We start from the raw sequence: 17,658 nt of genomic DNA, 5'->3' as shown, positions 1-17,658 counted from the left end.
AAGGACTTATTTCTGGTTCTGTTCTTAGGGATCACTTGTGAGGGTACACCATATGGGGTGCTTGGGATCGAACCTGACGGTGTTTGTTGAGGATCTTTGCATCTGTGCCCATTAAGGATATCCACTTTAATTCTCTCTCTTTTTTTGGGGAGGCGGGAATTAGTATCTCTGTTTGGCATCAGGGTAATGTTTGCCTCATAGAAACTGAAAGTGTTTCTGTTTATCAGTTTCCTGGAAGAGCCTAGAAAGCACTGGAAGCATTCTTTAAAGGTTTGAAAGAATTCACTTGTGAATCCATCTGAGCCTGGGCTTTTGTTTTGGGGAAAACTTTTGATTACCATTTCAATTTCCTTGATACTGATAGGTCTGTTCAAGTATTCCAAATCTTCTTGGTTCAGTTTGGGAGATTATAGGTGTCCAAGAATTTATCCATTTCTTCTAGATTCTCTCATTTCATGACATAAAGAGTCTCAAAGTAATCTCTGATGATCCTTTGAATTTCTGTGGTATTTGTTGTGTTTGTCCCCCCTTTCATTTCTGATTTGGTTTATTAGGATTCTTTCTCTCTTTGTGAGCCTTGCTAGTATTTATTGATCTTGTTTATTTTTTTCAAAGAACCAGCTCTTGGTTTTATCATGGATTCTAGTTTATTAGTTTCTGCTAAGTTTTATTATTTTCTTCCTCCTGCCTGCTTTGGGCTCCTTTTTTTTTGGGTTACTTTCCAGTTTTCTTAAGTTGTGCTGCCTAGGGCCGGAGTGATAGTACAGCTGATAGAATATTTACCTTGCACATGGCCGACCTGAGTTCAATCCCCAGCATCCCATATGGCCCCCCCAGCAATGCTAGGAGAAATTCCTGAGAGCAGAGCCAGGAGTAACTCCTGAGCATTGCTGGGTGTGACCCCCAAAAGTCAAAATAAAATGAAAAATTTTTTTAAAAAGTTGTTCTTTTAAGTTGTGCAGCCTGAAGTTACGTGGGCCCTTTCTTCCTTCCTAATGAATGCTTGCATATCTGTGGACTTTCCTCTTAATAGCACTTTTGCTGTAGTTGACAAATTTTGGTAGGTCATGTCCTTATTCTTGTTTGTTTTCATGAATTTTTTAATTTCCTCTTTGATTTCCTCTCTGACCCACTGGCTGTTCAGTAACAAGCTATTTCTTTTTTTTTTTTTCTTTTTTATTGAATCATCGTGAGGTACCATTATAAAGCTTTCATATTTTTTTTTTTTTTTTTTTTAGACAAGTCTGAGGTATATTGATAGATCAAATTTTACATAAATATACAACCATGCCCCGTGCCCCTCCCATCCAGCTATGACAGCTTCAGCAGCACTCTAGAAGGTTCTCATTTGTAAAAGGTAACTAGGAGATGATAAAGCTTTCATATTTGAGTTTTGGTCACACAATGACCAAACACCCATCCTTTTACCAGTGCAGATTTTCCACCACCAAAATCCCCAGTAACACCCCCCCCCCCAATCAAAACCCTTCCCCTGCCTGTGTGGCAGACAATTTCCGTAATTCTCTCTACTTTGATTACATTCAGTATTTCAACACCAGTCACACCATTATTATTTGGAATTTTCTCACCACCACTCAAACCTGCCAAAAAGGCAATGCTAGACAATTTATTTTGTATTGCTTGTTATGAGTAACATACGATGTCACTGGGCAGATTTTGTTCCTGGAATTCTAAAATTTTACATAATCATGGCCTGGAGAGAGCTCTGCAGTGAGCTGCTAGGTTCAGAGATTCTTTTTTTTTTTTTTTTTTTTTGCTTTTTGGGTCACACCCAGCGATGCTCAGGGGTTACTCCTGGCTCTGCACTCAGGAATTACTCCTGGCGGTGCTTGGGGGACCATATGGGATGCCGGGGATCGAACCCGGGTCGGCCGAGTGCAAGGCAAACGCCCTACCCGCTGTGCTATCACTCCGGCCCCAAGGTTCAGAGATTCTTTTGTGTGAGCTTAAGTAGTAGCCAGAAGCAGATCGTGGGCCATCTCAAGGTCCCATCAGCGCGCAGGGATGAGAAGTGCCGGCCCATCCCGCATCCCTTGAGGCCTGGTGTTTGCCCTTAGTGCTCCCGCATACCTGGGCTTCTCATTGGGTTCTGGAAGATGGCAGCCACCATTATATTTTTGGTGTTTGAGTTGTTTCTCCATTTCTAGTTGTGATTAACTTATACTTTGTGTACATCATAGCCTGAGAAAATAGTTGATATGATCTCTGCTTTTAGTTTTGGGAAGGTATGTTTTGTGTCCCAGTATGTGGTTTATTTTGGAGAAGGTCCCATATGCATTGGAGAAGAATGTATATTCTGCTTTTTGAGGATGAAATGCCCTATATATATGTCTGTTAAAACCCTCTCTTCCATTTCTTCCTTCAAAGAAAGTATTTCCTTACTGAGCTTTAGTTTATCAAGAGTTGATAGAGATGTTGAAGTCTCCAACTAACTGTTGTGTTGATGTCACTTTCTTCAAGTCTACTGTTTTAAGTATTTTGCTTCTGGTCCCTCATTAGGTACATATATATACATATAGGAATGTGAGTCCCTTGATCATTAAGAAATTACATTTCATTATTTCTTATCACCTTTTTCAGCCTGTCATCTGATACTAGTATGTCATCTGATACTAGTATGGCCACCCAGTCCTTTTTGAGGCGGTTATATGCGTAACGAATTGTCTTTGGCTTTGAGTGTGTGTTTGCTCTGTTCAAATGTGTTTCTTGCAGGGAGCAGAAAGTTGGACTCAATTTTCTAATTCATTTTGCTACTATGTCTCTTAACTGATGCATTTTGCCCATTGGCATTGAGAGAAATTATTGTCATGGAGTTTTGTGCATATTTCTGCAGGAGTTTGGCATGTTTGTGGGACTCATCGTGTCTTAAAGCAGATCCTTTAATTCTTAGAAAGGTGCTTTTTTTTTTTCTTTTTGGGTCACACCGGCAATGCACAGGAATTTGCACTCAGGAATTACCTCCTGGCTTTGCACTCAGGAATTACTTCTGGCAATGCTCAGGGGACCATATGGGATGCTGGGAATCGAACCCGGGTCGGCCTCATGCAAGGCAAATGCCCTACTCACTGTGCTATTGCTCCAGCCCCCTTATAAAAGTGGTTTTGAGTGGAGTCAGAGCAATAGTATAGCACATAAGATGCTTATTTTGCATGCAGGTTCAATTCCCAGGTTCGATTCCCCAGGACCTCATATGGTCTCCAAGCCTGCCAGAAGTGATCTCTGAGCACAAACAGGAGTAAGACCTGAACAATGCCAGGTGTGGCCCAAAAGCAAACAAAAAAGATGATTTTTTTTTTCTTTTTGGGTCACACCGGCAATGCACAGGGGTTACTCCTGGCTCTGCACTCAGGAATCACTCCTGGCGGTGCTCAGGGGACCATATAGGATGCTGGGAGTCGAACCCAGGTCAGCCGAGTGCAAGGCAAATGCCCTACCCGTTTCACTGAGGGTTTCGGGGGTCCCCCCCCCCCGTTTCACTGAGTTTTTTCTACTATATCCCATCACTGTCTTCAGGACTGGAGGGTTTCTTTTGATAAATGTGCTGTAAGTTTAAGGATTCTCCTTTGTATATAATTTTCTTTTTTGATCTTGCTGCTCTCAGTATCCTATCTCTATCTGTGGTTTTGTCATTCTGGTTAGGATGTGCCTTGTAGTATTTTCATTTAGATTTCTTTTAACTGGTACCCTTCTTACCTCCTGGATCTGGACGCATTCACTCTCCAGCCCTGGGAACTTCTCGACAATAATGTCTTTGACTGTTGCTTCTTCATCAGAGTTTTCTTCTTGGCCTTTGGGACCCTGATCATTCTTAACGTTGTTCCTCTTGAATTAATCAAAATTCTTTTATCAGCTGTTTGTTTACTTTAAGGCTTTTTTTTCCATCTTCTGCTGCTGTCTAGAGGCTTTCTGCACCTCATCTTGGAGCTCACTGAATCTGTTCTCAGCAGCTGTCATTCTGCTGTGAGGCCTTGCAGTGAGTTTTTCATTTCACCTACCAGGTGTTTCAGTTCTATCATTTCTGATTGTAGTTTTCTCATTTCTATTCTCATATCCTCTTGTATTTTATTGGCGGTCCATCCCATTGCTTCTTTGAATTTCTTAAACATTGTTAACAGTCCCTTTCTAAAGTCCTTATCAGAGGGATTATATAGCTTGTTATTACTGGCTGGGTCATCAGAGCTACTGTTTCTCATGTGGCTGCATGGCTAGGTGATGAGAGTTAGGATGTCTTTGTATGCTCACGGTGAGCATACATACGAAGACGTGAAGAAATGTGTGGCCTCCTAGCCTGGGGGACAAGATGGCGCTCCTGCTGCACAAACAGCTCAGATGCCATGCTGTTTCCCTTTCTTGGGACCAGGGCTGGGCGGTGCTTCTGGATATTTTATAGAAATACAGTCATAAAGTATGTGGTCTCTTAATGCTTTGCTTCCTTGACAGCATAATGCTTTTCAAGGTTCATGTATGTATTAATATCTTTTTTTAAAAAATTTGAGCTATATCCTGCAGTACTTAGGGGCTAAGTACTGTTTGGTGCTCAGCAGTCACCCCCATTGGTGCTGGGAGACCTACATTGCCATGGGTAGAACCTGGGACTCCCACATGCAGTGTGTCCCAGCCCTTTGAACTATCTTCCTGGCTTTATTTATTTATTTTTTTTTTTGGCTTTATGGGTCACACCGGCAATGCTCAGGGGGTTACTCCTGGCTTGTGCTCAGGGGACTATACGGGATGCCAGGAATCGAATCCTGGTTGGAATCCATGCCTTACCTGCTATGCTATCGCTCCAGCCCCTCCTGGCTCTAAATTTTGCATTTTATCATCAATAGGCCAGATTGTTTATTTATCAGCTCGGGGATATTTAGGTGCAGGGTGTATTTTTAGGGCTAAGGAGATAGCTCTGTGGGCCGACTTCATGCTGCGCACTGGGGAGACCCAGATTCAACACGCAGCACTGTCTGGTGTCCTGATCACTGCTGGGCGCAACCCCTGAGCTTTGGGCAATTTTTTTTTTCTTTTTTGGGTCACACCTGGCGATGCACAGGGGTTACTCCTGGCTTTTCACTAAGGAATTACTCCTGGCGGTGCTCAGGGGACCATATGGGATGCTGGGAATCGAATCTGGGTCGGCCGCTTGCAAGGCAAACGCCCTACCCACTGTGCTATTGCTCCAGCCCCCCATTTTTTTTTTTTTTAAAGAAATGAAGTATATAGGGCTGGAGTGATAGCACAGCTGGTAGGGCATTTGCCTTGCATGCGGCCGACCCAGGTTCGATTCCCAGCATCCCATATGGTCCCCTGAGCACCGCCAGGGTTAATTCCTGAGTGCAGAGCCAGGACTGACCCCTGTGCATTGCTGGGTGTGACCCAAAAAGTAAAAAAAAAAAAAAAAACCGAAGTGTATAGTTTTACATTGTTTATATTACCTGGGATCAAACCCAAGGCTTTATCTATGAAGGGTAGGACCCCACCATTTATGAATATGTCTCCAGCCCCCAAACTTCACAGTTGGGTGGCAGCTGCACCCGACAGTGCTTTGGGGCCACACTTGGCTCTGTCCTCAGGGACCTACCATAGTCGGATGCAGTATAAGCACCTTAATTATTCTACTATCTGTTTGGCTCCCACACTTCACAATTTTTTTTTTGGGGGGGTAGGGGCAGACTGGGAGGCCACACCTGGCAATGCGGAGTGGTTATTCCTGGGTTCATGTTCAGGAACCACTCCTGGCGGTGTTTAAGAGACCATATGGGATGTTGGGGGATTGAACCCGGATTAGCTGTTTGCAAGGCAAATAATACAGCAAATATCTGCTGTATTATTGCTCTGACCCCTAAACCATACAATTTAAGACTCTTTTATTTATTTTATTTTAATTAATTCATTTATTTTTACACTCAGTCTTTAAACGTCCATTGTTTAGCAGCTTGGAGTAATCACACAATAATTTCCACTTATATATGGTAAACCCAACATTTTTACAGAAATAGTGTAATTATGTTATAAATATTTGCTAACAGTGCAAATTCTAATTTTGGGATGTTGAACAGCTGGTAAGCCAGTATGTCTATTTACATTTTTCTCAAGATATGTAATGATAAACTAAATCTTTCTAAACCAGTGCTGTCTGGTAGCACCTTTTTTTTTTTTTTTTCACTTTTTGGGTCACACCTGGCGATGCTCAAGGGTTACTCCTGGCTCTGCACTCAGGAATTACTCCCGGTGGTGCTCAGGGGACCATATGGGATGCTGGGGATCCAGGTTGACCTCATGCAAGGCAAACACCTTACCCACTGTACTATAGCTCCAGCTCCTGGTAGCACTTTTTCACAAAGATGAATATGCTCAGTCTAGGGGCCAAAGAGATAGTATGGCAGGCAGGGCACTTGCCTTGTATGTGGCCAGCCCAGGTTTGATGCCTGAAAGCTCATCTGGATGCCCAGCACCGCTAGGAGTAATCCCTGAGCATTGCCAAGTGTGGCCTAACATACTCCCCACCTCACCACCCTCCCTCCAAAAAAAGAAAGAAAGAAAAAGAAAAGGCTTAGATTAATAAAGTAGTTGTAGGTCAGTTGGGCATTTGAAATATGAACAGTGCTATTGAGGAACTGCAATTTATGATTTTAATTTCACTTTAGAGTAATATATGGTAATAACTGTAGAATTAGATAGTGTACCTCAAGATAAAAAGAGACACTGCAAAAGCTGTGATAGCTAAGTATTTCAGCTACTAGAGCTTAAATGCTTGGTAGTTCATAGAGCACAGGATATTGAGTATGTTGAAGGTATCACTTAGCCGTGTACATTGCCATTTTAAATTCCTGCTTAGTTTGTTCTAAGGTACTTGCCACAGAATAACAGGGAGAAACAATTGTGGCATTTAGGAGTAGTGAACTAAAAGTAGTGTCATACTTTTCTGGAGGGTGGGGGGCCACACCCAGCTGTGCTCAGGATCTTCTCCTGACTCTGTACTCATGGGTCTCTCCTAGTGGTATTTGGGGGACCATATGGGGTGCCAGGTATTGAACTCCGGTTGGCCGCAGGTAAGGCATGCACCCTGCCCACTGTACTCAGACTCTCAGTGTCATCCTTCTGGCACTCAGTTGAAAACTACATGGATCACAGAATTTTCCTTTATAGGTAAATAAATTATTAATTTATTATTCTGCAGTGCTCAGGGCTTATTTCTGTCTCTGAGCTTGGGGGTGACTCTCTGGTGGTACTTGGGGACTATTTGGGATGCCAGTAATCAAACCGAGATTGGTCTATATAAATAAAAGTTTTAGGGTGTTACCACAGCATGCGAATAATTAAAATGTCTTTTATTTTCCTATGGAAGTATGGAAAATAAAAGACATCCTATGTATGTCTTTTTTACAGTAGCACAGCGGGTAGGGCGTTTGCCTTGCATGCGGCCCACCCGGGTTTGATTTCTTTGTCCCTCTCGAAGAGTCTGGCAAGCTACCAAGAGTATCTTGCCTGCATGGCAGAGCCTGGCAAGCTACCCGTGGCATATTTGATATGCCAGAAATGGTAACAGCAGGTCTCACTTGGAGACGTTACTGGTGCCCGCTCGAGCAAATCGATGAGCAGTGGGATGACAGTGATACAGTGATACCTTTTCTCATTGCTTTTCATAGAAGTTCTTCTTAGTTCCATCTTGCAATAGAATCTGGTCTTCATTCTGGAAAGAGAACCAGTATTGGAAAAATAATTAAAATAATTGTTTCTAGGTAATTCTGAATGAGAAGGTGGTAGGCCAAATATCACTAGGAATGGGCCTGGCCCCTGAGCATCACTGAATATGCCCCCCCCCCCCTACAAATGTTTAGATCATTTAAAAATTGTTCAGTAGAATCATGTCTTCAGATGACTGCTTGTGTATGTGCCTGTGTGCCACACCCGTTTATTGGTGTATCACTGCAGCCCTTTGAGCTATCTCCCCAACCCCAAACTACTCATTTTTGTCAGTAAATTTGAAAAAATATCAGAGGGACCAGAGTGATAGTATAGCAGGTAACGTGTTTGTCTTCACGTGGCAAACCTGGACTTACTTATTTATTTTTAATTTTTTTTTTTTTTTTGCTTTTTGGGTCATACCCAGCAGTGCTCAGAGATTACTCCTGACTCTGCACTCGGGAATTACTTCTGGTGGTGCTCGGGGTACCAAATGGGATGTCGAGAATTGAACCTGGGTTGACCACATGCAAGGCAAATGCTCTACTCGCTGTACTACTGCTCTGGCCCCAAATCTGGGTTTAATCCTGGCATCCAATATGGTACCCCAGCCCTTCGAGAAGTGATTCCTGAGTGCAGAGCCATAAGTAATCATTGAGTGCTATTAGGTGTAGCCCCTAAAAACAACAAAAATAATTATTAGGGGTCGGAGTGATAGTAAAGCAGGTAGAGAATTTATCTTGCATGCAACCACCTGGTCTTCAATATCCAGCATCCCATATGGTCCACCTGTGCACTGCCAGGAGTAACTTCTGATTGCAGAGCCAAGAGCAACCCAAGTATCACCGGGTGTGACCCAAAAAGCAAAATAATAACAACTTTATTGTTTAAGTGTGTCTTAAAATAAGATAATCTATATTCAGCTTACTGATACTATAGAACAGTTGATAATTTTGTAGGATTCCCTCCTCATTTTCTCACATTTTGCTTTTGTAGGTAATATTAACTAATCAGATGACAACAAAAATTGAAAAAAACCAAGCCTTGCTGGTTCCTGCATTGGGTGGGTATTAGATAAACAGTTTTAATTGAACATTTATTGAGTGCTTACTGTGAATGAACTATTGAATCAGGTCCTGAGCGTGTATATCCTAAGATGACTCTTGCCTTCAGAAAGCTTACAGTTTTAGTTAGGAGGAAAAAAAAATTCACAAAGACAAATCTCAATCATGAATAAATAGATTTCAGACTCTGTTTCTAATTCAATCATGGTTTTATTACAGTACATGCTTCAAGATTTATTTCTGGAGCTGGGGCAATAGCAGGTAGGGCATTTGCCTTGCACATGGCTGACCCAGGTTTGATCCTCAACAACCCATATAGTCCCCTAAGCCTGCCAGGTGTCATCCCTGGAGACGTTGAAGACTAGATGTTGGGGACGAGAAAGTCAGGACTAGATGCTGAGGACGAGATGTTGGTGATGTTGGGGACTAGATGCTGAAGACTAGATACTGAAGACTAGATGTTGAAGATGAGAAGGTTGAGGACAAGAATGTTGATGATGAGACGTTAAAGATGAGGAGAACTGAGACTTTGGAGACTTTAGGACTAGATGGTGAACCAGATGACAACGATGACTAGAAGTAGAGGACTATGAGACTACGTCAAGATGAAGAAGATGATATAGCAAAGGAGAGGACTTTGAGGTCTATGAGGAGACTAGGATGATGTAACTGTGATGACCAGGACTACAACCAAAACTACAACTATGACTGTGCCGTGAAGAGAGAGAGCGGACTACGCCGGGAAGGAGAGAGAAATAAACCGACTACTGACCAGTCTGGAGTCCAGTTCCTGTTTCTCTGTTCCCCCGGTCCTCACCCGTCATTCAGCTTGGGGAGGCAGCTGTCGGCTGCTGTGCCGAATGTTTCAGTTGCCTGTGTCCTCATGCTTTTTACTTGGAAATTTAACAGTTGGAGTCAGAGCTGGGAGTAAGCCTTGAACCCTGCTAGGTATGACTTCCCCCCACTCCCCTGCAAAAAAAAAAAAAAAGTCCAAAAAAGATTGATTTCTACTAAAAAAATTTTAAGAATATTGTTAGTATTTTGAAAAATAGATATTACATCCGAGGAGATAAAGCTTGGAAAGTTGACTCAAACTTTATTGTTTCCTAAAAGCAAATAGATAATAATGATTAGCAAAATTTCCATAAATAAAGACCAATTGAGCTCAGAATGTTACCCATATACCATATTTTTGTAACCAAGTACTTATATATTTTGTTTATTTGGTTGGTATTTTTGTTTTGGGCCACACCTAGCATTGCTCAGGACTTACTCCTGGCTCTGTGCTCAGGGATCATTTGTGGTGCCAGGGATTAAACCAAATTTAGCCGTGTGCAAGGCAAATGCCATACCTGCTGTACCATCTCTCCAGCCTCTGAACTAAATTTTGAAGCATGTATTATACAAAACCATGATTGAAATTAAGAAGAGTTGGAAGTCTATTCATAATGTTTAGGTTTGTCTTCAAGTAATATGCTTTTCCTCTTGCCTAAAACTGTGGCCCCAATTTTTTTTTTTTTGCTTTTTGGGTCACACCCGCCGATGCACAGGGGTTACTCATGGCTCATGCACTCAGGAATTACCCCTGGTGGTGCTTGGGTGACCATATGGGATGCTGGGAACTGAACCTGGGTTGGCCACGTGCAAGGCAAACGCCCTACCCGCTGTGCTATCACTCCAGCCCCTGTGGTCCAAATATTATGTTTAGTAAAGTAAGACTTTTTACAATCTACATAGTAATATTTAGTTATTTCATTCTTTTTCTCTCAGGGGAAAGTTGGGGACATGCTGCTACCATTCGGCTAATCTTTCATTGGGACCAAAAGCAAAGGTCAGTATAGAAACAGTTAAAAATTCTGAATACTGGGTTCATTACACTGGGATCTTAATGAGTTTCCTAGAGCTAGTTCAGTGAATGAGACGTACGGTGTTCACGCCTTTGTTGCCTTGTACTTTATCACCTAGAGCAGACATGAAAACAGTTGTTATACTGCACAGTTAGCTACTTAGGAAATTCTTTAGAATATTTAAATGATGGGGTGCACCTGAAGTGAGTAGGTGGCCAAGGAAAGCTACCTTCTAAAGCCCTTTGAAATCAAGTACAATGTATTGGCCATGCAGAAGGAGGTAGGTACTCAGTGTCCCTGGAAAGGATTGAAAGAGGAATAAAGTCAGCACAAAAGGAAAACTTCTGAGATTAGCTTCAGGACTTAATTTTGTGGAAAATAGGAAAAGTTGCTTAATATATTTCTTGTATGAAATTATGTCTATTTTTGTTTTCTTTTGTATTTTCCTGTCCTGCTTTTGTTATCCTGTTCTTACCTGCCTTTCACAGTATTGTTCTTTAAAATAAAACTATACAGCATGAAATCTTTGTACTTGTCTTTAAGGCTGCTGAGCAAGTGAACAAACCAGTTTTCATTTTATCCAAAATAGGCAGTTAAAAGTTCTGAGATCTTTTATTAAACACTTACAGAAATGTCAAGTTGATGCTGGCCTCTCTACTTTGAGATTAATGGTATAACCTAGAGAACTTGGTTTGGAAATGCAGTCATAGAAGGAAGAAATTAAGACATCATTGATGAAGTTGTGATGTTCCTTTAAAAAAATTTTGGTTTGGGGGCCATACCCAACAAAGCTGAGGGGGATTCCTGGCTTCGTACTCAGTACTCACTCAAGATAGAAACCCCAGTTTTTACATGCAGAGCATATCCTCAGCCCTTTGAGACATTTTCCTGACCCGAAAAACAGTTCTATTCGGATGGATCCATGGTTTGGGCTGTACCTGGTGCTCAGGAGCTACTCCTGGCTCTGTGCCTAGAGGTTTCTGGTGGTGTTTGGGGGATTTTGCTTTTTGGGTCACACCTGGCAATGCACAGGGGTTACTCCTGGCTCTGTACTCAGGAATCACTCCTGGCAGTGCTCAGGGGACCATATGGGATGCTGGGAATCGAACCCGGGTTGGCTGCATGCAAGGCAAACGCCCTACCCGCTGTGCTATCACTCCAGCCCCCCAACCAGGGTTCTTTAACCCCTATGTCCTCTTTCTAGCACTGAAAAAAAATTTTTTTTCCTTTGTAAAGAAGTTTGAGGTTACTTTTTTTCCAAGTGGATAACGTTTTTTCAAAAATCATTATCTTTTGTGTAGGTATATAAATTTTTTAAATGGTATGAATCATCCTGTGATAATACATTTAACTTTGTATGACATAGATAAATCCTACAAATACACAATTTAGTAAGAGTAAGGAGAGGAGAATTAAGAAAATTTTTAGGGAAAATCTTGAATGAGCCTATCAGTATAAAAGTGTGTTTTATCCTAAAAAGGGAATATTAGCTTTATGTTAGAAAGTATTTTTTTATGGAATACTTAAATACATGCATTAGTAAGTAAAAGGTTGAACTAAAATTCTCTGTAGATGTAACAAATTTACATTGAGTTCCATCCATAATACTCTAAATCATTGTATACTGGGTTCAGTGAAATAATTATTTCCTCAACAACAAATCTTAGTGGAAGGATTTGACTATAATTATTCTCTCTGAGAATTGTTTGAACTTACTGTTCTGTTTTCCTAGATTTGGGTTTTCTTTAAAGTGCATTTTACTCTTTAGATGTTTTTAAGAAGAGGCTAGAGAAATAGTACAGTGGGTTAAGGTGCTTGCCTTGCATACAGTAAACCTGGGTTTGATATCCAGCACCCCATATTGTTACTTGAGACCCACCAGGAGTGATCCCTGAACACTTGAGTCAGGAGTAACCCCAGAGTACTGCAACAACAAAACATCAGGTAGGGCACTGCTTTGCATGTGGGCTGACCTGGATTCAATCCTCAGCACTACATAGGGTCTCTCTCCCAAGCCTAATAGGAGTGATCCCTGAGCTCAGAGCCAGGAGTAAGCCCTGAGCACTATCAGGTGGGGCCCTACAAACGAAAACAAATGTTCTTAGGAATTCTCTTTAAATTTGTGTACATGGTAGTCTTCTCAAGATTATTAATAAACACCAATAGATTAAAACTGCAAATAACAAAGATAATAGAGGATCAAGATGTTTATTTTATTTATCAGAAGTTTGCCACCTTTGTCAGATTCTTTTGTTATTGGTGTTTTTTTTTGGGGGGGGGGCACACCCAGCAATGCTCAGGGATTACTCCTGGCTCTGCACTCAAGAATTACTCTGGCTGTGCTTGGGGGACCATATGGGATTACCGGGGATTGAACCCGGGTTGGCCGTGTGTAAGGCAATCGCCCTACCCACTGTTCTGTCACTCCGGCCCCTTTGTCATATTCTTTTTTTTTTTTGCTTTTTGGGTCACACCTAGCATTGCTCAGGGGTTATTCCTGGCTTTTGCACTCAGGAATTACTACTGGCGGTGCTTGGGGGACCATATGGGATGCCGGGGATCGAACCCAGGTCGGCCGCGTGCAAGGCAAACGCCCTACCCGCTGTGCTATCGCTCCGGCCCCCTTTGTCATATTCTTGATGTTAGTGCTGATTAGGTGAAAATCAGGGCCAGAGAAAGAGTGCAGCAGCTCAGGCACTTGCTTTGCAAGTAGCCAATCCAGATTTTATTCTACATCCAGTAATGGTCTCCCAAACCCTGCTCCTGAGCACAGAACCAGGAGCACAGGCAGGATGGGTTAAGTCTCCCTTCTACCCCGTTCCAAAAAAGGTCTTGCTTATCTCCTTTTGTTGGGGAAGAGTGGTAAGGTTGGATCACACTGTGCAGTATTCAGGGGCAACTTCTAGCTTAGTGCCAGGGAGTCATTCCCAGAGGTTCTGGGGGACCATAGGTTGCAGGGGCTGAATCAGGGCCTCCTGCTTACATAAAATGCAGTCAGCCATCAGTCTTTTGAGCAGTTTCTCTAGTGCTTACTTTTTATTCACAGAAGTAGCATTAGTATATATGTGTGCTTGTTTTGTTTTGTTTTGTTTTGTTGCCACACCCAGCAGTGCTTAGAGGTTTATTCCTGGCTGCACTCAGGGATCACTCCTAGTGGGTCTGGGGGGACAGTATTGGCTGCCAGGGATTGAACCCAAGTTGACTGCATGCAAGGAGGCAAGGACCTAAACCACTGTACTATCTCTCTGAACTTTACATGTGTACTTTTTACGAGTTAATGATTTTAATCAGCTTTTTTTTTTTTTAATATCAGTGGGGGTTACAGGGGCTGGAGGTTGAGTCACACCCAACACTGTATTGGGGATCTTTGTGGCCCAGTAATTAAACCAGTGTTGGCTGCATCAAAGTCAAGTACCTTAATCCTTTTACAATATCTCTGTCCAACCTCATCTTCACTAATTCTTCCCTGAAAGGGGAGCACCTTACCCGCTGAATTATCTCTCAAGTCTCTAATTTTTATGTTTTGTACAAAAAAGCAATAGCACAGCAGGTAGGGCGTTTGCCTTGCACGTGGCCGACCCGGGTTCAATTCCTCCATCCCTCTCGGAGAGCCTGGCAAGCTACCTGTGGCATATTTGAATGCCAAAAACAGTAACAAGTCTCACAATGGAGGTGTTACTGGTGCCCACTCAAGCAAATTGATGAACAACAGGATGACAGTGCGACAGTGGGGGAGGGGAGGGACATACTTGGCAGTGTTCAGGGCTTGTTCCTGGCTCTTTGCTCAGGGATCACTCCTGTTGGTACTTGCACGACCATATGCAGTACTGAAGATTGAACCGAGGTCATCTGTGTGTAAGGCAAGTGCCCTACCCATTGTACTATCTCTCTGGCCCTTTATATCATCTCTTTAATAACTCTTAATGAATTCATTATCATCATCTCTTTGATCGTCGATTTTCTCTAGCGGTCTCAGTCACATCTCCATTCGTCCTAGCCCTGAGATTTTTAGAAGCCTCTCTTTACTCGTCCTTGAAGAATTAATACTTAAGTGCATATGCTGCCTGAGCCCATGTGTTGCTTGCTACTGTGTGGCCGAGCACATGTGTCGCCCGCATCTCCCCTCTTGAGGTGTATACTTTTATGCATTCGTGTCTAGTGCTAGGATGTATGTAAGGGCTCTCTCCACCCTTGGAGAAGCCCGCATTCTCTCTTGAGCGTGTTACTCTTACTATTCTTTCTTCCACTTATCCCTTCCTCCTTCCCTCAAAAAGCCTCTAAATAAAATCTGTTTACTTCAAAAAAAAAAAAAGAATTAATACTTAATATTATTGATTATGAAAAAACTAAGGCTTAGAAATACTAAGTAGTAATAGCTTTTATTTATTGAATATTTACCAACTGTCAGTTATGCTAAGCACTTAGCATTAATGAAAGATTTAAAAAAAAGTGTTGAGTATTTTATATAGCTAGGTAGATTATATGCATATATTGTTTCATCAGATTTTCTAAACTATGAAATTGGTGGTAGTATCTGTATTTTATAGCTGACTGTAATTAGAGTCCTATTTTTTTCCTTATAACTGCTGTTTCTAGAATGTAATTATAGTTTTGCATTGATTGCCAGGAAATTTGAAGGCATGGCTCTTATCCTTTTTAGGTAAAATCCTTTTTCTTCAGGCTATTTTTGTTCCAGTCTATGGATATACAATAAATAAGATGCATAATTTATTATTGTCAGAATAACTTGAACTCATTTAAGAGAATGAAAATAGGAGCTGGAGAGATAGTACAGCAGGTAGGGCTCTTGCCTTCTACGTGGCTAACCAGGTTCGGTCACCCAGATGGTCCCCACGGCCCTGCCATGATTTTTCCCTGAGTGCAGAGCCGGGATTAAATCCTGAGCACAGCCGGGTGTTGCCTCAAAACCAATGACAATAACAAAAATAGAATGAAAATAGTGTTCTTCGTTATTTGAAATCACATCTGTAATTCATTACTGTGCCATGAAACCTTGCATTATAAAATTCACTTATCGTGAAAGGATGTAAATACAGCCACAGTAGGAGAGAATAGTTATGAATATTAATACTTTTACTTTAAGCAAAAATCTGTACTAGCCAAATTTTATAATGAAAGTAGATTGTCTTGTTTAATTCCTCATTCTCCATCCTTCTTCAAGAACATCTGATTTTTTGCCCTTTAATAATGGAATGACATTCTAACAGTTAAAAAAAAAAGTTTGTCTCTGTCCTATATATTGTGTGGGTTTTCCTCCCATTTGCATATTCATAATAATCTGAAGCCGAGATTGTTCAGAATTATACCACTATTTGCCAAGAAGACCTGGTGGTGGAGTGGAGTAATACAGCAACACCCCCACACAGTGTTTCATATGTGTGCTCAGCTTCAGAGCACAAATTGTGCTTGCTTCTGCCTTGTTTCTTCCTGACCCAAACGATGCAGTTCAGCCATATGTTAAGTTGCTTCTCATTGAGGGACAGGAGCCAAATGCATCTTTGCTTTATTTTGTTTTTGAAGAGATCTCTGGGCTAGACACAAAATATGATATTTAATTTTTACCTAGAAATTTGAAACTTCCATCTGCGTACTTAATGCACTTTTGACTTTAGAATTCTTTTTTTCTATTTTCTTTTTTGTTTCTGACTTTTGGGGCATGCCCAACAGTGATTAGAAGCTACTCCTGACTTTAGTGTTCATAGGCCGTACTCAGAGTACCATGGAATGCTGGGTCCCACATGACTGTGCTCAGAAATGTTCTCTGGTGGTGTTTGATGGACCATATGCGGTGCTAGGGTCAGCTGCATGCAAGGCTTAAACCCTGCACAGCTCACCAGCCCTAAATGATTTCTTTTTAAAAGATTTCTTTTTAAGAAAAGATTCATTTCCTTTTAAAAAAGGCTTTTAAAAAAGATTTGTTTACTTCTTAATTTTTTTTCCCTTAGAAAAATCAGATGCATTGGGACTCATTTTGAACATATGGTAATGATATAGGTGATTTAGATACTAATTTTTCAGAAGTTCAGTTAATGTTAGTTTTATTGAGTGAAAAAGAGGATGATTTACTGGCCTGGAGAGATGGTTCAATGGGTTTGAGTTCATGCTTTGCACATGGGAGGCTAGGCTCCAGTACACTGCTTGACATAGTTCCCAAGCACAGCTGGAGTGAGCCCCCAATCCAGGGGTAGCCTGAAGACTTCTGGGTGTGGTCCTCCCAAAATGTAATTGTCTAATAAGATAGATTAAAATATACCGACCCTTGGGGCTGGAGCAATAGCACAGCGGGTAGGGCGTTTGCCTTGCACGTGGCTGACCCGGGTTCGATTCCCAGCATTTCATATGGTCCCCTGAGCACCGCTAGGGGTAATTCCTGGGTGCAGAACCAGGAATAACCCCTGTGCATCGCCGGGTGTGACCTAAAAAGCCCCCCCCCCGGTATATATATATACATACACACATACACACCGATTCTTGTTTTCCTGCTACATTTTGCCAGAAAATTAGAATACTAATCTTAACATACAGTACAGGGGTTAGGGCACATGCAAGGCATGCACCCCACTCTGGTTCAATCCCCAATACCAGGTGGTCTCCTGAGTATAGCCTTGAAGGCCTTCAGCACTGCTGGGGTTAGCCCTGTGGTCCTGAACTCTGCCCAAATGGCCCTGGTGGTCCCCAGCAGCACTGTATTTTCAGGCGCTCTCACCCCTACTCCACCCCCATCATTGAACCACTAGCCCAGTTGGCTGACAGTCTTTGGCAATGGCTTTGCCCCCTAGAGCACCACTGGGAAATTCCCCCTATCCCAGACAAATTAAAAAAAAAAAAATTTAGCCCCTGCTAAAATAGTAGAACTGCTATTCTACTATGTATTACTTTTTGTTTGGTTTTGTTTTGGATCCACACTCAGCAGTACTCAGAATTTACTCCTGGCTTGGTGCTCAGGGATTACTCCTGATTGTGCTTGGGCAACTATGTATGTGGTGCTGTGCGTGGAAGGGTTGGCTTCTGTGCAAGGCATGGAAGGC

General features: G+C 42.0%; 1 protein-coding gene and 1 long non-coding RNA gene across 3 annotated transcripts in view; one reads left to right on the top strand and one right to left on the bottom strand.

Annotated features, from left to right (window-relative positions):
- RAD51C (RAD51 paralog C) overlaps nt 1–17,658 on the top strand; it is a 43,656-nt gene that overhangs the window by 18,757 nt on the left and 7,241 nt on the right. Inside the window, exons 6-7 of the mRNA XM_004608627.3 lie at nt 8,695–8,761; nt 10,533–10,593. Coding sequence (XP_004608684.3) covers nt 8,695–8,761; nt 10,533–10,593 — 128 coding nt within the window. The remainder of the gene's footprint in view (nt 1–8,694; nt 8,762–10,532; nt 10,594–17,658) is intronic.
- The window catches only part of LOC129403679 (uncharacterized), a 52,498-nt gene continuing 40,624 nt past the window's right edge, over nt 5,785–17,658 (bottom strand). For both annotated transcript variants that reach the window (XR_008629375.1, XR_008629376.1), the window contains exons 2-3: nt 9,535–9,731; nt 5,785–7,705 (exon numbers count right to left, since the gene is read on the bottom strand). This is a non-coding gene — a long non-coding RNA (uncharacterized LOC129403679). The remainder of the gene's footprint in view (nt 7,706–9,534; nt 9,732–17,658) is intronic.

Source organism: Sorex araneus, chromosome 3 (genome assembly GCF_027595985.1).
Source record: "Sorex araneus isolate mSorAra2 chromosome 3, mSorAra2.pri, whole genome shotgun sequence".
Lineage (NCBI taxonomy): Eukaryota > Metazoa > Chordata > Mammalia > Eulipotyphla > Soricidae > Sorex > Sorex araneus.
Note: the sequence above shows the minus strand (reverse complement) of the source record. Positions and strands in the feature narration are given on the sequence as shown.